The sequence below is a fragment of the Mus pahari genome, chromosome 3 (assembly GCF_900095145.1).
Source record: "Mus pahari chromosome 3, PAHARI_EIJ_v1.1, whole genome shotgun sequence".
NCBI classification, from domain to species: domain Eukaryota; kingdom Metazoa; phylum Chordata; class Mammalia; order Rodentia; family Muridae; genus Mus; species Mus pahari.
The window spans coordinates 141,071,321-141,097,231 of record NC_034592.1 but is presented as its reverse complement, the minus strand read 5'-3'; the positions used below and the strand labels follow the sequence as shown (position 1 = coordinate 141,097,231).

The 25,911-nt window shown below is 47.7% G+C and overlaps 1 protein-coding gene across 3 annotated transcripts in view; it reads right to left on the bottom strand.

Annotated features, from left to right (window-relative positions):
• The window catches only part of Ppp1r16b (protein phosphatase 1 regulatory subunit 16B), a 103,533-nt gene that overhangs the window by 58,572 nt on the left and 19,050 nt on the right, over window positions 1-25,911 (bottom strand). For all 3 annotated transcript variants that reach the window (XM_021194175.1, XM_029536158.1, XM_029536157.1), the window contains exon 2: window positions 13,369-13,717. In XM_021194175.1, the coding sequence (XP_021049834.1) occupies window positions 13,369-13,618 (250 nt within the window). In that variant the 5' untranslated portion in view covers window positions 13,619-13,717. The remainder of the gene's footprint in view (window positions 1-13,368; window positions 13,718-25,911) is intronic.

Here is a 25,911-nt window from a genome sequence, read left to right as displayed (position 1 = left end):
TGCTTCTTGGTCATGATGTTTGTACAGGAATAGAAACCCTGACTAAGACAGTAAGGCAGAACCTCATGGCAGAAGGGTGTGGTGGAGCCAGGTTGTATGGCTAACGGCTGCCAGAAAGCTTCAAGAGGGGAAGAACAGATGAGCTTGTGTGAGAGCACAGAGGGTCAAGCCATGCTATAAGAGCTCACTCCCAATAACCTACTTCCTCCAACAAGGCTCTCCTCTGCTGCTGAGAAGTCCATTCAACTATGAACCCATCTGCGAATCAAGATCAGAGCCCTCATGATCCAGTTGCTTCCCAAAAGCCCCATCTTTAAACCCTGTTGAGGATCAAGCCTTCAGAATATGACATTTGGGGGACATGCCAAATCAAACCATACCACAAGACCACCAGGACTACTCAAGGAGTAATGGAGCATCCATAAACAGACTTGGGGAGGGGCTGCTTATAACAAGATGTGACTTACCTGTAGGACTGCCATTATCACCTTTGTGGGGTCCAGGGCATTCATGGTACCACAGTCAAAAAGCCTGTGTTTTGAGTTACTTTTGAGGTACTGGAGCCCTGTCCATCAGGGTGTGGGATTTGATCTCAGTTTTTCTGGGTCTATAGGAAAGTGCAGTTTCCCTCCCTCTCTTCCTCCTGAGCTGTTCTCTTCTACATCCTTTCTCCATCCTCACCAGCTCTGGATGCAACTGTATTAGCTAGACAGAGGACAGGTGGGGGACCAGCTCTGCTGACACACAAGTAAGACGGTTGTGCTGATGGAGGAACACTTGGAGAAGAATCTGGACTGTTCTTCGGCGTTTCAAAGCTCAGCCTTCCCCCTACGGAACTGTTTGATGACTGGGCAGTTGAGAGAAGAGCTTAAGGTTTGCTCATTTTTAGAGCCTGTAAGAGTCTTGGTGGTGGGTGAGATCAGCGGTCTCCTCTACTGGTCATTCTGAGCATGAAGCACTGGGCCAACTGACCATGGATGGAAATCTCTGAAACCAGGGGCCAAAAGCAAACTGTTCCTCCTTTCAACATAAAAGTATTTGATCATGACAATGAAAAGCCGACACAGGGGGGCTGGTGAGATGGCTCAGTGGGTAAGAGCACCCAACTGCTCTTCCGAAGGTCTTGAGTTCAAATCCCAGCAACCACATGGTGGCTCATAACCATCCGTAACAAGATCTGACACCCTCTTCTGGAGTATCTGAAGACAGCTACAGTGTACTTACATATAATAAATAAATCAATCTTTAAAAAAAAAAAAAGAAAGAAAAGCCAACACAGGAACTATCTGGGTTTTGTGGACATGTGACAAGCCTTACACGTGTGTCCTAGCTAATAACCTGGGAGCAGATACTGGTTTGGGCTCATGGTGGCTTGAGTTTGAAACAGTGTCAAGGAGGCTCCATTGGCTCAGTCTCCTCAAGGACCCTGGACATCACCTTGGTAACTGGACACTGTTTGCCAGATCACTGAAAGCGATTTCCCCCCAAGTATAGTCTCCTACTCTCTGAGATAAGAAGCCAGCCACACCAAAGCACAAGGTCGTCATCACAGGCGGAAGGGAATGGCCTTGCGTGCGAGACTTCATTTAAGCATGATCAGCCCACTCTGTGTGTGGGCAGACCTGGTCAGGGAAACAAGTCATAATCAGAAGGTTGCAGGGAGGTACGTGAGTACCTTTGTGTAGTGGCACGGAGCCAAGAGAGGCGGAAGGCTCCTTTCTCCAGTGAGAGAATGTGCTTAGCAACAGGATGGATGTCTTCAAAGGTGCTGGTCACAGTGCCCTCTCCAGAGGAAAGCATGCAGATTGTACCATTCGCGCAGGGCCTGCTAGCTCCCTTTGCCTGATGTCTGTTCCTGACGAGGTCCTCTTTATAACACCTCCGTCCTCAGGAAAGCATGTGGGTGCTTCGTTCTGTTCAAGGTGACTCTGCTAGATGCTTAGCTCCAAGGGCGGGCACAGCTCCCTACTCACTCACTACCAAACCGACAGAGCCAGGGCGGTGGGAGCCACAGAGTCCTCTGCCTATACGTCTAGTTTGATGATGCCAGTTTGTTGAGCCCCCGGAGAAAACACGCCTGAGCTTTTGTAGGGAAGGATGGCTCTTTCCAAAGCAGAGTCTCTTGCTTTCTTTCCCATAGATCAACTGCCAGTTCCATGCCATACATTGCCACCACTACAGACTGCCTGAGCTGTCGGGTCACCTTCCCCACCACCATGGACCATGAGCCACATTAAGCCCTCATTCCCCTAAGCTGCATCAGTCAGGTACCCTCCCTGAGAAAGGTAACAAATAGAGTACACAGCTATTGCTTCTCAGATCTAACCACTGTGATTAACTAAAGATAGTCCATAGGCAGAGTTTTGGTTCTGGGATTTGCTGAGCCCTGGGACAGCGTGATTGCTGAGTGGACAAGACCTACCCTTCGCAGGCTGCTGGGCTCAACTACATAGACGTCTGGCAATCCCCTGTCTCCACGTGGCCTAAAACTGTGATCTTCCTGCGCTTTTTGGTGACGCCGGCCTGTTCTGCTGCGGCTGAGTTTAGCTTTTGTCACTGGAGACGCGGGAGGCTTAATTTATCATTCAAGAACCTGAAATTGTCTGAGCAGGTGGATAATGGGTTCAGAACTCAACAAGATAAATTTAGAGTCTTAACTTCAATGTCAGGAGTGAAGTGCATCCAGGAAGGACTCCGGGTACAGTGACATTTGGCTTCTGCTGGGAATGAGTGCTAGTGGTAGGGTGCCTAGCCCACGGAACCACAACCAGCCCATGGTTGCTTCCTGAATGAAGAGGCTCATCCACAGCTAGTTCTGAGAAACTCGGGACAGGAAGATGCTGAACTAACAGGAAAGTAACCTGGGAGCTTATTTGCTTAAAATCTATAAGTCAATAGTAGCTATGAAGGGAGTAAGGAGTGAAGTAAGGAGGGAAGAAAGAGGAGAGAGGGAAGAGGGAAGGAGAGAGGGAGGGGGAAGGAAAGAGGAAGGGAGGGAGAGACAGAGGGAATGGGGAGGGACTTAGTTAGTCCTGGTGGCTCAGCCCATGTATATTAGAGAGGCTGAGGAAGGGTCCCTGCAAATTCAAGGCCAGCCTGGGTACCACAGTGAGTTCAGGGCCAGGTCGAACAATTAAGTCTCAAAATAAAAAAGTAAAAAGAGAGCTAGAGGCAAAGAGGTGAAGAACTTTCCTAGTATATGTGAGTGAGCCAAGGGTTCACCACACACACACACACACACACACACACACACACACACACACACACACGCATTCGCGCACACACACAAACACACATGCACACACATGTGTGATATACCCCATACTAAGAGACAAACTCAACTGAAAGAAAGGTGTCTATCAGTCACTCCAAGGATAGCCAGATTAGATTATGGGGAGGACACAGTCTGTAGAGGATGTTCCCAGGTCTTAAAGCCACATGTCACTAAATATGAGTGAGTGTCCGTATTGACTTGAATATATTTGCCATATATTCACAGTAGGAGGAGCAGAAGGCTGAAGAGAAGAGACAGCTGAGGGAGCATGGAGCAGGCTGATCCTCTCCTGATTCCCTCCTGATCAAACAGGGTGATCAAACAAGCTTTTGGCAAAGACTGTTCTTTTCTACATAGAAAACCCTGAAAGAACCTACTGAAAACTCAAGATAGAGACAGGGTGACTTGATGTGACATTGGTGACAAAGCCTAACAGCTTTCCTCTCAGGAATAAAAATGGTTCTTCAACAGATAGAAAAAAAGACCACCCCCACCCCCACCATCCCTAAAGAACACGAAATGTTCCCAGAAGAAACTCAGACTCACTTTCTACCCCCTACCACGGCAAAGAGGGCAGTTTGGTCCAAATTACATTTATTGGTTACTATAGCACCAATCAATACCTCCAAATGTTCAGAAAGAGAGACTTCACCAAGGCCTAAATATTACATGATTTCCCAATAAGAATCAAGACATTTTGAAAAAGAAGACAAGGAGAAGGACTAACATGGCTGTCGAACAAGTCTTCTAAGCCCTGTTTACAGAAACTGAAAGCAAAGGATAAAGTCAATGAGAGGACAAGGCAAGTATTCTCAGGTTTGTCACATAAAAATTAAGACTTCAAAGCATTAGGAAAAACTCCACCATAATCACAGCTTGGGGTGTGGCTCAGTGATAGAGCCTTTTCCTGGTACACACAGAGCTCTGGGTTCGAGTCCCAGCACTGTAAGACTTGAACTGTACTATTAACGCAATTTTCAATCAAGCATCCCACCACAATGTGGAGCCCCAGGTCTTGAAGGTTCCCATATTTGCAGAGGAGACCCTGGGGCCTAAAAGCAGTGTCAGAGTCCTTATGGAAGGCAAGGGGTGTTGAGAAGCTGATAGCTCTTGGAGAAGAAAATAGAGACAGGCTTTCATTTACTAATTCATACTAAAATGAACTCCAGTGGGATTACATATTTGATTTAGTTAAACAAGGTCACGGAGACCTGGAAGAAAATGCAAGTGATTAGGTATTTCAAGATGAGGAAATGCTTGAAACTTGATTGGTTATTTTCTCTGAAGGTCAAGACACTGAGTAAATATTCTCACCTTTGTGAGCTCTGTGGTTTCTGCTACAAACTCAACTGTGTGACGGCTGTCACAGATGATACACAGCCATAGCTCTGCTCTAAGGAAACATTGTCACAAAACAGTCTGTGGGGAGAGCTGGCTTTCAACTTGAGTTTTCCAAATCCCCACTCTCTTTTAAAGGTTCCTCTATTTTAGGTTTTATGTGTATGAGTATTTTGCCTGCACACATGTGCATATGCATATCTATCCACCCTGTGTGTGTCTGATGTTCAGGGAGGTCCAAAGACTGTGTTAGATCCCCTGGAGCTGGAGTCACAGATAGTCGTGAGCCCCCTTGTGGGTGCTAGGAACCAAACTAGGGTCCTCTGGAAGAGCAACAAGTACTGCTAACCCAACTCTCTTGTCCCAAACTCTTGCTTTTAAAGGTATAAAAGAAAATAATAAAATAATAAGAGAATGCGGCAAGCAGTTATAGATTCTTATTACATAAAGGTAAGACCTTCAAGGCATAAACAAAATCTTTACCATAACCATAGCTTGGGGTGTGCCTCAGTGGTAGAGCCCTTGCCTAGCATGCACAATCCCTGGCTTCAAGTTCCAGCACTGTGAAAATAAACTATGTTATTAAAACAGCTTTAAAGCAAGCACATAAAGGTACATACTGTAAAAAACACATGAACCGTGACTGACAGCAGAGGGTTGACACCCCACACACACACACACACACTGTTGCCCTTCTTGCCCATCTTCCCTTCTCAAACATGAACAGCCATTAAACACAATTTTAAAACAAATAAACAAAAAGGGTAGTAGAAAATATGGACCAGCTGGGTATGGTGGTGCACACCTTTAATCCCAGCACTTGGGAGGCAGAGGCAGGCAAATTTCTGAGTTTGAGGCCAGCCTGGTCTACAGAGTGAGTTCCAGGACAGCCAGGACTACACAGAGAAACCCTGTCTCGGAAAAAAGAAAAAGAAAGAGAAAGAGAAAAAGAAAAAGAAAAAGAAAAAGAAAAAGAAAAAAGAAGGAAGGGAGAAAGAAAGAAAGAAAGAAAGAAAAGAAAAGAAAAGAAAAGAAAAGAAAAGAAAAGAAAAGAAAAGAAAAGAAAATATGGACCAAAAAAAACAGGTAATTCAGAAAGCAAGCACAAATAGGTAATCAGTAAGATTAGGGAGAATTTCTCAACCTTAAATACATTGTACAGAAGGATGAGAAAATCCCTCCAGGTGGATGTGAGTGTCTTACTTTTCTATTGCTATGAAGAGACGCCATGGCCAAGGCAACTTATAGAAGACATGGTTTATTGAGGAATACAGTTTCAGAGGGTGAGAGTCCATGACCAGCGTGGCAGGGAGCGTGGCAACTGGAACCAGTCGCTGAGAGCTCACACAGTGATCTACAAGCACAGGCAGAGAGAGCTAACTGAAAAATATTATAGGCTTTGGAAACCTCAAAGCCTGCACTTAGTGATACCTCCCAACACACACACACACACACACACACACACACACACACATACACCAAGAACACAACTTCTAACCCCCCCCAAACAGTTCCACCAAATGGGTACCAAGCATTCAGATATGAGTCTATAGGAATCATTCTTATTCAAACCACCAATGTGTCTGGTGGCTATCCAGTGAGAATTTGCAAAGCAAGGGCAAAGCAGGCCAGGCAGAACATGGCAGTGAAACCTTACTAGAAACACTACTGGAAACTTCACAGGCTTTTATATACTCACATCCAACAAATCTCTAGGAATCCACCGTAATTAATAATCCAAGCTGTGGGTAAAGACGTCCATACATTGATAGCATGTAAGGTTTACATTAGGAAAATAACCCAATGCTCAGAGTGCAGTCATAAGAGAGACTGCACAGATGATGGCACACTCAGACTCCCATACAGAGGTTGTCATTAAAATCTATATGCTGGGGGGCTGGGGAGATGGCTCAGCGGGTAAGAGCACCCGACTGCTCTTCCGAAGGTCCAGAGTTCAAATCCCAGCAACCACATGGTGGCTCATAACCACCCGTAACAAGATCTGACGCCCTCTTCTGGAGTGTCTGAAGACAGCTACAGTGTACTTACATAGAATAAATAAATAAATCTTAAAAAAAAAAAAAATCTATATGCTGGAGGATGTGATCAAAGTACATTGTGTGTGTGCAAAAGGAAAACCTAAATCTGGGCAGGGCTTGGCCTGTAAATCTCATCACACTGAACATTAGAAGAGATGCCGATCTATTAAAAATCTGATTTCAAAGGCCCTATAAAGACAAGACACAGTATTTGACCACATTACCCAAGAGCACTTGGCATTGATCCTCCAGCCTCATGGGAACCTCAAAGTGGCCACATCCTAACGGAGATCCCAGCTACAGCAGCCCAGGAAAGCTGGCCCTGCCTTACCACGGAAGATAGAAACATCTGTTTTAGCCAGATGATGAGCTCCCACTGTGCAGAAGAAACATAAAAACCAGCAGGGTACAACCCTGACCTAATGACCAAAGAAAATGGACCCCGAGATTTAAATTTCTACATTTGTTTCGTATTTAATTTTTAATTTTTTAATTACGTATGTGAGTCTGTGAGGGTATGTGCGTGCAAATGCAGGTGTTCAAAGAGTCCCAGAAGGGGGTACTGGGTCTCCTGGAGTTGTGAGTCACCTGACATGGGGGCTAAGAACTAAACTCAGGTCCTCTTTGAGAACAGTCGATACTTCTAACTGCTGAACCCTCTCTTCCTGCCCATCCGTCTATTTTTGAGACAGGGTCTCATTATATATCCCAGGCTGACTTCGAACTCATAATCCCTCAGCCCCGGACTCTGCACCCTAGGATTACAGGTATGTGCCTAACCTATAATGCAGTTGATACTCGTAACAGACCCTGGCTAAATAGAAGCTCTCCAGGTTCTGAGCGGTTAAGTAAACAAGCCCTCCACAGCCCACCCCTTACTTAAACTTTCTTTCATGCACCCCATGGGAAAGCACCGGGTACTTCCCAGATAAAAATGAAAAGATTACCCGAGGCTGTTGGTAGTCATTGTATGTGTGAGCCTTATCTTCTTCGTGCTTCCCTTGCCTATGGTTTTGGAATATTCTACAAGGACACATTATTTTTAGAATGAGAGGAAAAGAGAATTTCCTGTTCAAACATCATCAAAAATGAAAGTCAGAGCCATTTCCTTCAGATTAGCCAGGACTGAGCAGATGAGGGTCCTGCACCTCCCGCTAACCTATGGCAGGCAGCCTTTTTGTTGTTGTTGTTACGCTGTGTGTGTGTGTGTGTGTGTGTGTGTGTGTGTGTGTGTGTTCTGTGCCATGGCACACACACGGAGATCAACCTGTGGGAGCTGGTTCTTTCCTTCCACCACATGGGTTCTGAAGACCAAACATAGGCTTAGTGGCTAGTGCCTTCACCCTCTGAGCCATTTTGCCAGTGTCAGAACAGAGCTTTAGAATTGCTTTACATGTTTAATTTCTGCATGTTTCACCTAAGTAAGCTTCCCCTGCTTTGGTGAGTGGAAGACACTTGAGCCGCGCTCGTACAGTGAGGCACCACAAGGCTGAAGCCAAGAAGTAAACACACACATAAGCTACAACCTGGTAAGTTTTCTAAAGCAGAGGCAGTACTGTTATCTTCTCAAGCCCATTTGCAGGGCAGATTTGGAAGCTTAGAGAGGCTAAGTCATATGCAGGGCTCTGAGGGGCTCATACATCAGACTCAGGACTCAACTGCATCTCCAAAACCCTCCCCTTTAGCTGATCTGTACCTCTCGATTTTGCTTTTTCCTGATCATCAATCCAAAATGGCGAAGATCCACATGCTCTGGCATTGATGAGTGGAAATCGACTGTGGTATATACATACAATGGAGCACTATAAGGCTGAAACAAAGGAGCAAGCGCACATGTGCACTACAACCTGGCCAAGCTCAAAACTAGATCATACACTGCATGATTCGTGGTTGTCTGAGACTGGGCGCAGGACCTGGGCATGACTGCACAGGAACAGGAGGTAATGAATAAGTTCTAAAAGTAGCTGGGTGCAGAGCTCTGGAGTGTTGTGGAAAACCCCCGAAATGAATAGTTAAAAAATGGGCAGTGCATCTTATGATATGCAAATGATACCTAAGTTACTTTTCCAAAACCCCAGCTTCAGAGAGCTGCCATGAGGATTAGGTGAGGTGGCATATGCAAAGCAGCCGGCCTGGTGCACAGTACCTGATAAATAATCATGAAGGTGAGAGTCAGAATACGTAACAGGGAGAGCTTATGCAAATGTAGAATAATAGGTACCACAGAAATAACAGCCCCTGACGCTTCCCCACATCTTACCACACCTCCTCAGCATTTTCCAACTCAAGTCATCATCCCCTCAACTTACGTGGCAGGTGCGTTATTAACAAGCTCAAGCGAAGAAACTGAGGCTACTGGAGAAGTTAGGTTAACACACACACACACACACACACACACACACACACACACACGAAATGCACAGGTCGTTAGCAGTAGAGCTGAGATCTCAATTCAGAAGGACGAACTGCACCCTAATTCTCTGGCTAGGTACAGAAACAGCTAGGTACAGGGCTTCTCTGGTAGTGATGGCAAGGGTGCCCAGGGACCTGTGGATAGCTCTCCTTCTGGACCTGAAGAGTTAGGGAGGCTAGTCAGGTGAGGGAACCACACACCCAGAGGTGTAGAGGAGACAAGGGGAGCCTGGTGGAGGAATGGAAGATACTGGAAGTGGGAAGGATGGGGCTCGAGTGGGTCCAAGGTCAAGGACATTAGACAGAAGAGTCCTTTTCCGGGGGAACAGCTCACACACACCCCCACTGCAGGTGGGGAAGCTGACTCAGGATGCTCTGAGCTTGAGGGAGCGGGGAGCTGCCACCCAGTGCTCCCACGCCAGTGTGAACCCAGCAGCCTCTCGAACACCACCTCAGCCAGGCAGGCAGGCACAGCGGGCTCTGTCAGGCCGCCAGGAAGCTCAGCTGAGCTCAGCAAGTAAAAGAGCTGACTGCTGGCAGCCTCAAACACATCCACCCGCGGACCCCAGGGTCCTTTGTCATGCAACCCCTACCGCATTCCACACACCAGGATGACAGGGATCCCAAAGATCCTTTCTCGATCGGATTTAACCGAGTTGAGTTCGATCCAGTGCTCAACCACGCTTCCACACTCATCCAAGGTAATACTTAAGACACCTGCTCAAAAGTTCACTTTTCACAAGCAAAACTACTAGGGACATTTTAAGGAGTCTGGTGAAGCCAACTGCAAAACGTTACCGAACAGTGAACTGTTCGGGTCGGCTGGGCTGTCAGACATCACTGCAAGACATCATAAGGTGGCGGGGGTGTGGGTGAAAACTAGAGTCACGTGACAGAGATTCCAAGATGTCATTACTTGCCTAAAAGCTTCTGGAGGTAAGGAGGTCTATGAGCCTCCTGGTCCACAAAGGGAGAAAAACGACCAGAAGGAAACAGGGAGAAAGGAAGAGAGGAAGGGACCTATTGCTCTGCACACCTCTCTATTGTTTAATTTTAATAAGCACTCATTTATATGAATTTGATTTTTTTTTAAGCATTAAAGTCTTTGAACCTGAAGAACCATTTAAATTATTGCTGTTCTGGAACGGGATTCAGGGAAACTTTCAAAGGTCAAGGACGCTTGTTCTTTTGAGACAGGGTCACATGTAGCCTGGACTGGGGCCTTGAACTCAGTATGAAGCTGAGGATGACAGAATTTCTGATCTCCCTGTCTCTGGTACCAGGATCACAAGTGTGTGACACTATGGTCAGACGATATAGTCCTGCGGTTCAAACACAAGGCCTTACACTCGCTAGGCAAGCCCTCCGTCCGCTGAACGACATACATCTCTAACTATTCCTAATTCCTGCCACACTCTCTTGAAGCCAAGCCCTCCATGCTTTGTGACATTTAAAAATTGAAACCAGAAAGGCAAAACAAATTGTTCAAGGTCGTATGCTAGGAATGGGGGGGGGGGGGGTCCTTAAACTCTGACCTATGTTTCTTCTAAGCAAGGTACTTGACGGTCAAGAAGGGATGATATTTGGGTAGTGGGCTGGGGAGGTGCCATCTCATTGCTGCTAGCTGTTCTGTAACATACAGAACCTATCCCCAAAGCCTCTGCAGAGGCCCCTGGGGAGGGGAATGGGGCTTTCCAGAGAAGGGGATAACTGACAAGCTAGGAGAGGGGCGTCGGTGAACTGCCACTCCTATCAAAAATTAGACTTCGTCATGAGGCAGCCACCCCCTGAGTGGGATGGGGGCACCACGTCACCCAGCAAACCAAACTGCACGTGGGAGGAGCCTCAGGGCCACATCCCCAGCCTGAGCCACCCTGCCTCTCGGGGGTGGGGGGGGCTCACCCCAGCTCTCACCTGAGCAGCTGGAAGCTCTGTGGGTTGGGACCCTGCCCCTGCTCTCCTCTTAGAGGCCCTGTATTACCAGGATCAAAACAGGATCTGAACGGAGCTTTCGGAGTGTTCTTGAACTCAAAGGGTAAGGCGAGCACAAGTTGGTGTCTCTTATCTGAAAGGCTTGCGAAAGAGGTGTTTGATGTACAGGATGGTATCCTAAGGGCAGGACCCAAGTCAACATACGTTCGCTCTGTTTCCTGGGTACTCGCTGCAAGCAGTTTGGGTGTAATTTCTAGCCCACCTTCACTCTACAACCCATCCCACTAGGTCAGGTGTGTTAGTTTCTATGTGGGATATCATGTAGGCACCCGAAATGTTTCCAGTGTCCATGGTTAGGGATGCTCAGCCTGTGAGAGTCCCTGTTCTTAGTGATACCAGCCCTCAGCTCTTCCAGTGACTGCTTTAGTATCTAATACCAGGAGAGGGTGCAGATGGTCTAGCAGACACAGAGAGACCTCTCCAGGGGTAAGGCAGATGCTACTGAGTGATCAAAGGGCCTATGCACAAACTTTAGCTATAATGAGCAAGCACGTGTCTATGCACAGAAAAGGGGGCCTGATCAAAGCTTGAGTCCTTCAAGCATCCTGGCAGTGGAAAAGCAAACCTGCAAAGCCACAGGGTGGTTTCCTAGGGGTTTTGGTCCTGTTAGACCATCTGGATCAAGGTTCTAAATCTCTCTGACTCGAATATCCCCATCTGTAAAATGGGCATTATTAAACATAACCAGTACAGGTTAAGGGTGTGAACTTGTATTGATTGTGACAATCACACAGTTGGAAGAGTGAAATCATCCTGGACAATGTGGTGGGCACTGGTCTCCGCTTCCAGACTTATGGAAATTCCATGACGATATAAGCCGCACATTTAATGAAATAAAAGATAACAACCTGGTTGAGTGTGGCGGCTCACGTCTTTAATCTCAGAACTCAGGAGGCAGAGGCAGGTGGATCCCCTAGTCTGAGGCCAGCCTGCTCTACAGAGTGAGTTCTAGGACAGCCAGGGCCACACAGAGAAATTCTGTCTCAAAAAAAAAAACCAATATATATTATAATATAATAAAACATATCAATAAGCCGGCTGTGGTGGTTCATACCTACCATCTTAGCATCTAAGAGGCAGGAGGATCAAGAATTCATGGTCATCTTCAGATACACAAAGACCAGCCTGGGCTACTTGAGACCCTGTCTCAAAACTTAAAAAGCAACATTTCAAGAAATTCATAGCCACATACTTAACACAAAGGGCCATGTGCAAGATACTTCAGGGGGAATCACCTGACTGAACACTCACAAGACCTTCACCAGGATGTGACCCCACTTTATACAAGCAGAGTCTAAGGACAGACAGTTAAAGGACTTCTCTGTGCCAGGGTCACATGGAGACCAGAACAACCAGTTTTACACCCAAGATGTCTACCTCCAGGGTCTAGATACATTTTTAAATGTTTATTATTCTTCTCTTATGTGTATGGGTGTTTGTCTGCATATATGTCTGTGTGGTAACTATGTCTCATGCCTAGGGAGGCCAGAAGCATGTCAGATCCCCAGGCTGGTTGTAAGCTGCCATGTGGGTGCTGGGAACAGAACCCAGGTCCTCTGGAAGGGCGGTCAGTGCTCTGAACCTCTGAGCCATCTCTCTAGCCCCCGGGGTCTAGCTGTTAATCACCTTACAGCATAAACACAACAGTGGAAAGTGAACCAAGAACTGGATCAGGGGTGTGACTCTGTGACTGAGCGCTGCCTTGTTCTGCGTGGGAAAGAAGACACCAGAACACCATGCCAGGGGCCAAGTGAGGACCATGGAGAAGACAGGACTTGGAGAAAGGCAACATCCTAGCATCCTGGAGTGTCTGGCTGGGGGTGGGGGTGGGGCTGGATGGGATACCACGTGCTCATTATTCTGCGTGCAGAGCACCAGTGCTGCAGGAAGCAGTCTGTCTGTAAATATTTGTGGGAGGGAAGGGAAATTGTTATTGTATTCATTAGCCAAAAGCTGGACTCATTGTCTCCAAGAATGAAAATAACTAAGATAAAGCTGAAGTTGTGGTGGGGATGGGGTGGGATGGGGGTGAGATGGGGGTGGGAAGGTTATGCAAAGGCACAGGCCTGCAATCCAGGCTCCGGAGAATCATAAGTTCAAGGTCATACTCTGTTGCGTTACCAGTTGGAGGCCAGCCTGGGCTACATGAGACTGTCTCAGGAGTCGGGGAGAGGTCTTTCCTAGGGCTATCCCCTTCCTAATGTAGGCTGACGGGATGGCCCACACTAGACCTCAGGCACAGCTGTGTATGAGTTTCCTCCCACCCACTCCAGCTCCTGCACAGTCCGTGTCCTGGAGAGCAGGGGACCTTACCTTCTTCGGCGTCATTCCTCAGCGAGGCTTCCAGTAACGCTACACTGGCCTCGAAGGACACCTTCTTGCGACGTCCACCCGTGCTGCGCTTCCGCTCATGCTTGCGCTTGCGATGAAGCAGGTCCTGCTCATACTGTGCCCACTTCTTCAGCTGCTGAGCCCGGCGCTTCTGGGCTGCGCGCAGGCGCTCCAGCGTAGGCACCTTCTCCAGCAGCTGCAGCTCTGTGAGCAGGTCCACGTGGCTGGCCATGGCCCCGCGCCTGCCCTTGCTCTGCCTGGGGCTAGCGCGGTGAGCCCGGGGCCAGGGGAGCGCAGGGGCTCCCAAGGGGCTGGAGCCTCATGGTGGGGCCTGCAGCAGGGAGACAGACACAAGAGATGGACTGGTCAGCCCCGACAAAGACACACATTGCAGAGTATACAAAGTCACCTGACCTCCCGCAACCGAGTTCAAAGCTCCTTTGAGGTTTTCTATTTGTGCCAAAAGCAAAAGGGCAGATTCTTAGAGTGGAGTCCCAGCAAGGCCTGCCCCTGCTGTGAGCTGAGCCAGTGGTGGCCACTCACATTGAATTAATTACAGTAAATAAAGTCCAATCTCACTGACGCATCCAAGTGCAGACTTCCTAGTGGTTTCTATGTTGACTACCCCGATAGAAGCCATCCCATTATTCCAGAAAGTTCTGCTGCATGGTAATGCTTGCTCACTGATGTGTTAGAATGGCCGGTCGCGTCTCAACAGCACACTAGGCCAAAGTAGTTCCACGTGGATGAGGTTTTATTGGGAGAGTGAGACAAGATAGCAGCGGAGAGGGAGGAGAGGGAGAGAGAGGGAGGGGCGTTCTCCTTATTTATATGGAAAATGATGTAAGGCAGATAAAAAGGTGGGAGGTGAACCAAGTGGATGCTGGGAATATGGTGCCTGTTGCCTTGGCAACCGGTCTGCAGGTCGCAGGTCCCGCTGTCACCTATGTGATGTCATAGGTTTGGGAGGTCCTGATGCCAACACTCACCTCTCAAGCTATAGTTAGCTAACAAGAGCCTGATCTTAGCAGCGTTATTGTACAAAGGAATCCTACTTTGAAATAAGTTATGTGACACTGGAACCAAAGGGTACCTTGGAGCTGAGGATACCGTGAGGACTGCCAAACCCAGGAAGCCCCAGGCTGTGCGGTGTGGAAATAGAAGCCTTTGGGGCTGGGAATAGGGTTCTGCAGGTAGAGTCCTTGCCTGGCAGGAACCAAGTCGGGGCTCCATCCCCAGCACCACATAAATAGGGTGTGGAAGTGAATGCCTGTGATCACAGCCCTGCGGAAGTAAAGGCAGGAGGATCAAGAGCTTAGGGTCATCCTTGGCTATATTGTGAGTTTGAGGCTAGTCTGAACTACATGAGACCCAGCCTTTAAAAAAAAAAAGCTGCCATGGTTCTCAAAGATCAGCCTGGGTACCCCGTGGGTTTCCACAAAGTCAAAACTATTAGTCAACCTTTTCCACTCATGTTGTGTCCCTGGTATGCAAGGGTCTTCATGCTGCCCAGAGGGAGATGTGTGCTAGATTAACACAGACATACTGTGACACTCCACTCATGTGTAATGCCCAACACAGAGAGATGTGCAAAGTGTAAAAAGCATCTCTCTCTCTCTCTCTCTCTCTCTCTCTCTCTCTCTCTCTCTCTCTCTCTCTATCTGGTTGATTTAGGACAGTTACTTTTTTTCATCAAAATGTCCAGCATGGTTATAACACATGATAGGTTTATATTTTTATTTTACATTTTATTTGGTTTTGTGTGTGTGTGTGTGTGTGTGTGTGTGTGTGTGTGTGTGCATGTGCCATGAGTCCACCATGAGGACTCTATGGATCAGCCCCAGGTCATCAGGCTTGGTAGCAAGATTTACCAACTGAGCCATCTTGTCAGCCCTCAGTTTGGAACTGGGAGGTTGTCTCATAAAATTAAAAATATTTAAAAAAAAAAAAGCAGTTTGTATAAACAAAAGATTTTTAGGATCCTGAGTTTCAAGGATTAAAGTGCTTCCAAACCCAAAAGTTTGCTAACCATTGGACCTGGAAACCTTTGGCTGAGGCCCCTCCACCACCCCCTCCCCCTCCACCACCAGAACACACGCCTTGGAGAGCCTTCAATCTGCCTCCAGAGGTTGAAGCCAACTGGGTCTCACATCAGCACAGACCTGGGGGTTCTCTGAGGTCTTTGGACAATAGCCTGAAGCCTCTTGAAAACCAAATTCCTATCTGCAAAATGCTCTATCCCCTCCCAGAATTCCAGGGTAGTCAAGAGATAAAGGAACTAGCCACAGTTGTACATCTACTAGCAGAGAATGGAACGCAAGAGGAATAAGAGATGGAAGCATAAAGGCAGAACTCCCTCGGCCCACCATGCTGCCTGGGGCTGCTGGGAGACATGGAAAAATGGGTGGGTCCACACTTGTGGGATGCAAAACTGCCACCTTCTCAGGAGCCTGAATTTTTAACTTTGAGAACAGCGACATGACCCACCCACTGCAATCCATACTCTCCAGCATTTCAGATTCTTACCTGTATGTTTTCTCTAAAATAATTTCACCAGTGCATACCACCACAATAAAATACCAACAGCTCCTCAGCTGTACGCACCCCTCTTGGGAACCCCCAACATCTCTCCTTAGTGCCCCCAAACCCACTGACATCCTAGCCCATGACGCCAATCTGTTGCCTGCCTCTAGGAGTAGGAAGCAAGTAACATCTGATGGCTGGCTGTTTTCACCCCACATCACTCCTTTGAGGGTCACCCAAACTATCACACGCATCAATAGTTCATTCCTTTTTTATTACTATCCAGTATTCCACTGCACATTAATTTGTTTCCCCATCCAGCCACTGGAAAAGATCTGGGTTGTGGTGTCCAGTTTGTGGCTATTAGATTCGTGGGCAGGTTTTTGTGAAGGCGTAAGTCTTCCTTTCTCTTGGGCGAATGCCCTCATTCTGCAATTGTCAGGGGCCCTGGTAATCGCCCCAGTTAGTTTTAAAGAAATTGCCACTGTCCTCTCCAGAGAGCTTCGGCATGAATGAGCAGGGCTCCCCAGCAGCTCTCAGAGTTGTCCCTGCTCTCTACTTCAGCCGCTGAGACAGCTACTGTGGCTGGGGTTTTTGAGCATATGGGATTGACAGGAATGCACCAACACACAGTGTCATGGTGACATTGGCCCCATGAGCTGAAGGGCCAGATGCTAATTTTGCCTCTCTTTCTTTAAGTGAACATCTGTCCGTGGGACTATGATTCAGAGATGGATAAGGGGCCAGCTCTGCCTTCTGGGAGGTTCCACCTAATCCTCAAAGCCACTTAAAGTAGTAGGCACCATCAATGCTGCCTCCCAGGTAAAGAAAACAGAAAGATGAAGCCATTTACCAAACATCACACAGCTAGAAATTAGAGGATCCGTGGTCTAGGGATGTACCTCAGTTGTTGGCCTGCTTCCTAACACACATAAAGCCCTGGGGACAGGGCTGCCCAGACCAGAAATCAAGGAAGTTTGAGTCACTTTCTGACTACAGGCCAGACTTAGCCAGCAAACCTCCTGTGGTCTATTCATGCTTAGCCCACATCATCCTCAACATCTCAGTTAATTGTTCATATTTAATACTTGGAGCTTTTATATCTAATACCAGACTTTTAGCTTTTAGAACACTTAAACATCTGGCCATGTGAACTTACACAGCAGCCACTAAAAAGTGTAGAGAAGCCGGGCGTGGTGGTGCACGCCTTTAATCCCAGCACTTGGGAGGCAGAGGCAGGTGGATTTCTGAGTTTGAGGCCAGTGAGTTCCAGGACAGCCAGGGCTACTGAGAAACCCTGTCTCGAAAAACCAAAAAAAAAAAAAAAAAAAAAAGTGTAGAGAAAATCTGTGCCCTCTAATGAAACATATACCTTCTAATTTACCCTAGTCCCTACCACTGTCCTATATCCCACCTGACCTCATGTTAACTGTCCCGGTCACTAGCTCCTGTAGTCACTGAGTCTGAAAACTTGTGTTAGGCAGAGAGATACAGCAGCCTCCAAACATCGGAGACCTACTCAGCACAGAAAAGGGAAGGCCATCTTGGAATCTCCACAACCCTCACCGGGGTGCAGCTGTTTACACCTCAAGGCATAAACAGGCCTGCAGAGCTGTCCAGCAAACATTCTGCAAAGGTGTATGGGATTCTAGGGACTGAAAACAGACAGCACACTTACACTTATGTCACTCCCTGAAGGAGCGCTTCCACTGGTGTTGAACTCTCGTAAGTATTCTGTTGGTGTCTTACTTACAGCGATATAACTTCACACATATCCACTTCTTCATTATCAAAACTGATCACACCCTGGGTAGGAGAGCCCCAAATCATGCCAACTAAGGGTAGGAATAAGCCATGCCATGCAACTGCATGTCAAAACGCCTTTCTCTTCTCAAACACCTTCCAAACTAGGTATAGAAGTATGATCCAGCACTCAAGAGGCTTCGATAGGATGGCCCCAGTGAGTCTGAGACCAGCCTGGGCTATACAGTGAGTTCCAAGATAGCCTGGGCTAATAGTATGAGACTGTGTCTCAAAAGATAATAATAATAATAAAAGTCAAAAAAAGAAAACTTCCTCGGCCATTACCTCAGCCAGGAGTTCTAAACATAGAAAGAGAACAGAACCAATGAAAGTCACTGTTTTATATATTTAATACGCACTAATAAAAACTATTGAAACCAAACCTGGTAGTATAGGCCTGTAATTTCCTCTCCCCTGCCCTCCCTCTCCTTTTCTCTCCACAGGAGCCTGAGATGGGAGAACGGCAAGTTCAATACCAGCCTGAAGAACTTTGCATGGACCTTTGCAGACAACAGAATACAGCCTTTCCACGCCTTTTTTAAAAAAAAAGTCTTCAAAGGTTTCTGAAGGAAAAAAAAAAAAAGTATCAATCTGATGCTCATAGGCGGTAACCTCTTTAGAGCCATGCCAGTCAGTCCCCTGAGATTCCCGTCCTGGGGGAGGGGGACAGAGATGGTATTTAAGAAGAAATGTAAAAGCGTCGCTTGGTTTGGTGGCTGTTTTCACAGCTACTGTTTATTTATGGAGGTGACATGAAATTTCATATATATATATATATATATATATATATATATATATATATATATATCTTCATTTCAATCTACAACTAGTGGTTTGATAGTAAAGAAAAATGAAATAGTGTCAGAATTCAGTGTTGGCAGGATATGTAAGTCACTGACATTTAGGGAAGCCGCCTCACAACGACAACTGGTTCTCATGACAACTGTCTTAGAGGAGAACGACTCACATGGGTTTGGGGGGTGTGTTCTGTGGTTTAGTTTTAGTGCTGGGGGCGGGGTACCCAAGGCCTTCCATACGCTCTGCCGCTGAGATGCAGCCTCGGTCCTAGAATCACCCATACGAACCCAGCAGATGCCTTTCAAGCCTTTGCCACACCCCAGGACTGTGCTAAGGGATGAGGTTATAGCTGGCGAAAGATAGACATGGTCCCTGTCTACCTGATGTATGGCAAACGGGCAAAGAAGCACAGAATGCGCAGCAGTGGTGGCAGGGGCCTGACTCCTCCCATGATGCTCCCTGCACAAGCTCCAGACAATCAGAACATGTTTACTGCATTGCCCTCTTTGCTCTGGGCCAAGAAATTAAGGACAGTCGACCAGCCCCCTGGAGAAAGATAGGGACAGCATCTCCCAAGAGCAGTAAAAGGGGCCAGGGCATTTTTCTGTGACTTTGCCCCTCCCACCTTACCCCTTGGGTTCCCTTGCAGCAGGGCCCCAGGACAGCTCCCTCCTGACTGCTAGTTTTCAGGTGACCTAGTTTCCCCCAATAGACCCACACACCTCCTCCGCCCCCATTCGAGAAAACCCTGCTCAGGCTAATTAAAGAATTGCCTGATGCAGGCCAACAGCAAGCCAGGCAGCCGCACTCCCACCCCCACCCCCACCCCGAAGGACTCTGGCCTGGGTGCTGGGAGATCCCAGGAATTCAGGGCTCCATTGAGCTTGGAAGTGGCTTCAAGAGACTCTTGCATCCCAATCCATACTTGGAGAGTGGAAACAGAGCAAGGTATCAGGCCCTGGGAGAACAACAATCTCAGTATTTTAAGGGGATCCTCAAGGAGGTCAGGCTTCGAGGTAAGTCTGTGAAATAGCAGTATTTTAAGCTTGGTACATGGTGAAAGTATCAATGAACCATCACACAGGCCTATGGGACCTCAGCTCATAAAGGGACCGGGCTGGGGGTATGATATGGGGGTCTGCGCAGGCAATGAGATCATCAGGAAGTGTGTGCGAGTATGAGAAAACAGGGGAAGTAGGGTGGGGTACTGACTTTTCCCAACATCTGGGCCACATACCAAAATAGCTCAATTGTGACCAACAGGAAGTTTAAGGCCAAGGCATTAGGCCCTGGGAGAAGCAGGAACAGGCCACCAAGGTGTTGTCACCTTACTCCCCTCTCCCCCAGCTGGCAGAGTCTAATCTTGGTTCTTCTCCAGGCACACACTCATCCTTGCTGCCTTGAGGAGAAGGGACCATTGTGCGCATCTGGGCACCGTGAGACTGGCCCTTAAGGGGAAGGGTCCTTGGCGGAAGTGGAGCCATGGGATAACAGGAGACACAACAGATGAAAGGCTGTTGGTGGGGTTGCTCCTGGGACTGAGCGCACTCCTGTAGAAGAGCACACTAATGGGAGGTCTCAGAACTCCCTCATTATCCTGGGCCCTGATTGGTCAGAGGTCTTGCCAAGGGTCTGGGCCCAGACAGGGATTGGTTCTAGGGTAGGCATATGTCTTAAGTTGGCCCAACCAGAAGCTTTCCCTCTGTCTGAGGAGCCAGAAGACTGAAGTGAAGGTGCTCTGAAGGCAGTCTCTACATGAAGCCAATGCTTGGGTGGTACAGGAGATGAATGAAGGGGTCCTTTGAACACTGAGACGCTGGACTCCAGCTAGCCAAACCAACACACCTCATATATTATATAACCCAGTTCCTTATCACCCAGAATATCTTAATGTGAGGCAAGGATGCTTTTAAAGACGCAGGTCTAGGGACCCCAGGAAGGGTTGTGGCCTCTTGCAGAAGACGATTATCAATATGCAGACTTTCCCCTACAAAGGCCATTTCTGACTCAACAGGTCTAAGTGGAAGGCCAGTCTTGAGGAAGGGCAGGTCAAGGCTGGGTTCCAACAGCATTCATGTGTGTTGACTTGAGAGAAAGGACACACACACACACACACACAAGGGAGTAGCTGATTGACACATCTTTGGAATCAAGCCTACCGGTGTGAGAAAAACAACATGAGGGAAGGTGAATTTGAATTGAAGAGACTATCCAACATGAGTCAGAGAGAGAGAGAGAGAGAGAGAGAGAGAGTTTCAAAGTTCACACTGTTAAAATGTTCAGCTTTTTCTCCCTGTTCCTGGGCTATTCTTCTCCACGGTCTTGGCAGGCGCCGCCGGAGGAAGGGCCACGAGTGCTTTTCTCCTAGTGTTTCCTGTGTCGCTGAGCACGAGGGGAAAAGGAAAACAAAACAAACAGCTCTGGCGGCAGCAGGGCGGGGCGGGCGGTGCCTCCTCCCTCCCAGCTCTCACTCGGGACCTGCCTTTTCACTAAAGGGATGCACACCCCCACCCTCCCACAGTACAACTGAATAGCATCACCCTCGAGAGCTCGAGATGCTCCACGCATGAGCAAGGAGACTTGCTCCAGATATCCGAATTAGCAATCACCCCTGTCCCTCCAGCCCCTTCGTCAGGGGACTCGGTGCACTGACTGTCCCACTCCTGCAAGAATGACCCTTTTAGACTCTGGGCACAGTCACCATACCCAGGCCTCCTGGTTCTAAATCTGATGGAGGACCAGGGTCCCCAAGGAACTGCTCCTCAACTCTATTTCTCCCAGACACGTTACTTCATTCAGATCTCTTAATGGTGACCCTGAAGCTCATTTACAGGGTTTCAAATTTATAAAGAAGAGAGGCAGAATTCATAATTCACCAGAATAAAGAGTAACCAGATAACCCATGGCCTGGGCTCACTCTGGAGATGAATCATGGTCTGCTCTGGGGCACCAATGACATTTCCTTAGACTAGTTGAGGACACTGTGTTGCTTCAGCCTCGGGTAGAGTCAGACTTGTGGGCAGGTAATATGGGGTGCTGTCAGCCAGGCCCGAGGAAAAAGACCTTCTAATGCAAAATCAGAGGCCAGCCCTAGAACGATGTCGGGGTCCCCCCAGTACTCAATAACCACCCATCAGGCTGCCAAGAGACAAGGGCCAGCGGTATGGTAGACAGGTTTCCCAGGAGCCCCAATCCTGACTGGAATGGGAAAACATCCAACCAGAATAAGGATTCTGCTGAACATGTCTGGAGCCCTGAATCTGACAACACAACCTGTCAGGTCCATTCCAAGCAGATGAAGGGTTGATGTTTGGGGTTGGCTCTGCATATAAAGGTGAGATGGCCTCCTTAGGCTTCCAAGAGATGGATTTCAAAGGGGTCGATGGTTCAGCGGACACAGGAAGCCCATGAACAAACATATCAGTCATCCACTCGTGAACCCAGAGAAGCCAGACCACTTGTAGGTAAGAATGCCAGTGTGGGGAGGGGCCCAGGGGACAGACACAAAGGCCAGGGACATGCAGACCTGATATAATATCTGTAAACGTCCCATGTGGTCCCATCAATCACAGTCACCAGTTTCCCAAAGAAGCTTATGTAACAGATAGGTAGAGAGGGAAATGGGAGTCATATTACGAACACAGTTCCTCCAAGATTGGGGTGTGTGGAACCCCCACCCCCATCCCCTGTGCAGGAACAGAAAAAAAAAAAAAAAAAAAAAAAAACTTCCTCCAAAGCTGGAGGATCATTTTCAAAGCAGGCCACCTGCGGCCACAGAATACCCTCACGGGTCATTAAACAAGGGACAGCTGTTGGGAGTGGGGAACTCATCTCCTCTGCACCCCTCCCTGCCATCTGACATTCTTGATCAAGCTCTCCTCCCTTGTACCAACCCTTAGGTTGCTGGAGTCCATTTGGGGCAGTATGAGGAGAGAGAGATTATCAATGGAAGTGGCCAGCAATGTCTACTGTGGCCAAAGAAGTGGGCAGGGACTCTGAACACACCAACTGCAATTCTGGTCTACAGCACGCTTGCCTAAACTTAGGTTTCAGTGTCTGCTTTTTACCACCTTGATTAAGAGTCTAATCCTCGATGTGGGGGTATGGCTTAGTGAGTAAAACTCTCTGCTCAAACATGAGGGCCAGTGTTCTGATCCCTAGAACTTACACAAACCGTGCTCTGGAGGGGCAGCCAGGGGTTCCCTAGATCAGACTGTGTAGATAAACGGGAAAGCTCGAAGCTCAAGTGAGAGGCCCTGTCTCCGTATATACGGTAGAAAGTGATAGAGGAAGACACCCAACATCAACCTTGTCGTGGCTGTTTTGGGGTGTCAACTTGACACAAGCTAGAGTCATCAGACAGGAAAGAGCCTCCATTGAGGAAATGCCTCCACGAGAACCAGCTGTAAGACATTTTCTCAACTAGCAATCAAGAGAGACAGGCCTGGTCCACTGTGGGTGGTGCCATCCCTGGACTGGGTTCTGGATTCTATAAGAAAGCAGGCTGAGCAAGTCAGGGGAAGCAGACGTAAGAACCCCACCCCCCATGGGGTTCCTGCCTTCTTCAGGTTCTTGCCCTGCTTGAGTACCTGACCTGACTTTTTCCAATGATGGACTGGAAGTAGAAACTGGATAAATCCTTTCCTTCCCAACTTGATTTTTGATCATGGTGTTTTCATCATAGCAACAGAAACTCTAACTAAGACAAACCTCTAGCTTCTACATGTGCCCACATACACATTAATACACATACATACATGTGCACACGCGCACACACACACACACACACACACACACACACACACATAAAGCCAGTTTAATCTTCTAGTTTAAAAGATCTAGGATCGGGATTCCAGGACACTATTTGAACAATACATGATGGCTGTCACTTCAGAGGTGGACAAGATCCTAACCTGCTCTTGTGGATGGAATGACCTTGAGTCCATCCTGCTAAGGAGCTAAGGGCCAGGTTCTAGAAACTGACTGAACCACCTACAGGAAAATGGCAACATGTCCAGCTAACTGCCCCCTCTCTCCTCAGACTGTCCTTGAAGCACAGAAACACAGCATGTTGTGGAGGGTCCATTTTTAAAGGATGAGAGAGCTGAGGCCCCACCACCAACAGACACCCCCTCTCAATCCAGAGATCACTTGCTTTCCCATCCCCAGTACTGTGGACTGCACAGCCTTCCTAACAAAGAGAAAGCCCTGTGGTCCAATCACTAGCAAGACTCCTCTCTCCACTGCAGACTCCTGGAACACAGCCTTGGAGAGTTGTCACCCCTCTACCCACACCCCACCCATACCCTTTCCTTCCCCCCTGCAGCCAGGGGCAGGCTTAGCCAGTTGGCGAAGTCGCTGGGGTGAGGGTTTTATAAGACTTCTCATATGAACTATTTGCTGAGGTGTGTGAAATGATGCCAGAGAAGCAGTTATGTTTGGAGATGGTCTTACCTGGAGGACAGGATGAGAGAGGGAGGAGCCAAAGTGACTCAGAATTGATGGCAGCTCTCTGCCCGTCAGTGGCAGATCTGGGATCCAAATGCAAAATTTGTGCACAAAAAAACAACAGCAGGAGAGACTCCCAAAGCACCCAAAGTGTTTTTAAAAGATCTTCCACGTGAAGTACGGGATTTCAGAGTCTGCAGCATTAGCAGTGAGACAACTAAGAAGGCATATTGGTTAAAGTAAGCAGACAGACCAATTCGCAAGAGAGAGAAAACTGTCAAGACCGTTACAGAGCAAAACACACGCTTAGCTCAGCTAAAGGGAAGCCTTTCAGGGCGCTGTTATCTGTGCCCATGAAATGAACCCAGGGAGAGAGAATGCCAAGAAACAACAGCAGCTCCTCCAATTAGCACTCCTTCCCCCACCAAGGACCACTGGAACACCTCTTGGGAATACTGCATTAGTTCTGAAGATCGAGGTATTGTCTTCATTCCAAAGAAGACTAGGCCGAGGTTATAGCTCAGTTGGGAGGGTAAGGACATTCACAAGGCCCTGAGTTCAATTCCCAGCTAAGTCTGGTGATAAAGATCTGCAACCCTAGCATCCTGGAGGGAGAAGCAGGTGAATTTGGAGTTCAAAACCATCCTTGGCTACATACCAACTTTGAGACCAGCTTGGGTGATATGAGACTGTCGCAAAACAAAACAAAAACAGAAGGCAGACTCGGAAAGGTTAGAACGCTTGTAAATAGAGCGTTTTCGTGTTGGCATCTCTTCTTTCTCAGCCTGCCATTTGTTTGATGGGCCGGTGCCTACGCCATTCGCTTGGTATGCTTAATATCTCCCCTACTCAAAAATAAAAGGAAAAAAAAAAATAACCCCCAGGCAAAGATGAGCTCAGAAGTCTGACTGATACAGGAAGAGTTCTTGTTGTGTTTGTTGGTTTGTATTCTGTTCTGGTTGGGTTTTGTTGTTGTTGTTGTTGTTGTTGTTGTTGTTTGTTTGTTTCATTTTGTTTTGTTTTGAGTCAAACTCTCATGTAGTTCAGGCTAACCCAGAACTCAGTTTGTAGTCAAAGATGAACGTGAGCTCCTGATTCTGCTGCCTCTAGTCCCTGCGTGCTGGGATCTCGGGCCTGAACTGGGATACTTGGCTAAAAGAGGGAGTCTTAAAGAAAATGAATAAAATCCACATAGAGGTTTGTTTGTTTGTTTGTTTGTTTGTTTTAAAGCTGATTCAAATCAGAACTTCACTGATTGTAGGAACGGACTACGTGTGTGGGCTTGGCAGGAAATGGATATGCCCATTCCAAACTTCATCTCCTGTCCCCTTGAATGCTCCATGACCAAATATCCCCTTTCTGGTGAGTTTTCATCCTCATTGCACGCAGAACAACTCCCAGATCAGATTCACAACAGCAACTGTCTGGTCCTCTCTTGTCTGGGACATAAAATAGGAAGTTTCCAGACCCTCCCCAGTTTGATGATTTTTTTTTTTCTCCTCAAATGCAGGTTTTGAAGTTTCCGGGTACTACACCTGTGACCTCCTGGGTTACAGTGCAGGGATGCATGCTATAGCCGACTGTTTCATTCACTCCCCTGTGATCTGCAGCCAGAGTTCCTCCCTTTGATTCCCTCCTGGGCTGCAGAACTCTGAGCAGACCCGGCTTCCCTATTCCCTTTGAACCTGAAAGTCCCGAAGCAGAAAGCCGTGTTACTATAGCAATAGAATTCAGCTTCCTGCATCAAAAGCCCAGGCTCACTCTATTAACCAAGGTGCTTTGCACTCAGATGTCTGGGACGCTCTCATTTCCTCTCAAATGACAGCTTCTCTCTCTCTAGCTCAAATCCATCCCAGGTCATTGGCAAGTCACTCGTTTGGACACGTTCTTTTTTGCAGGGTGTATGCACGTGTGTGTGTGTGTGTGTGTGTGTGTGTGTGTGTGTGTGTGTGT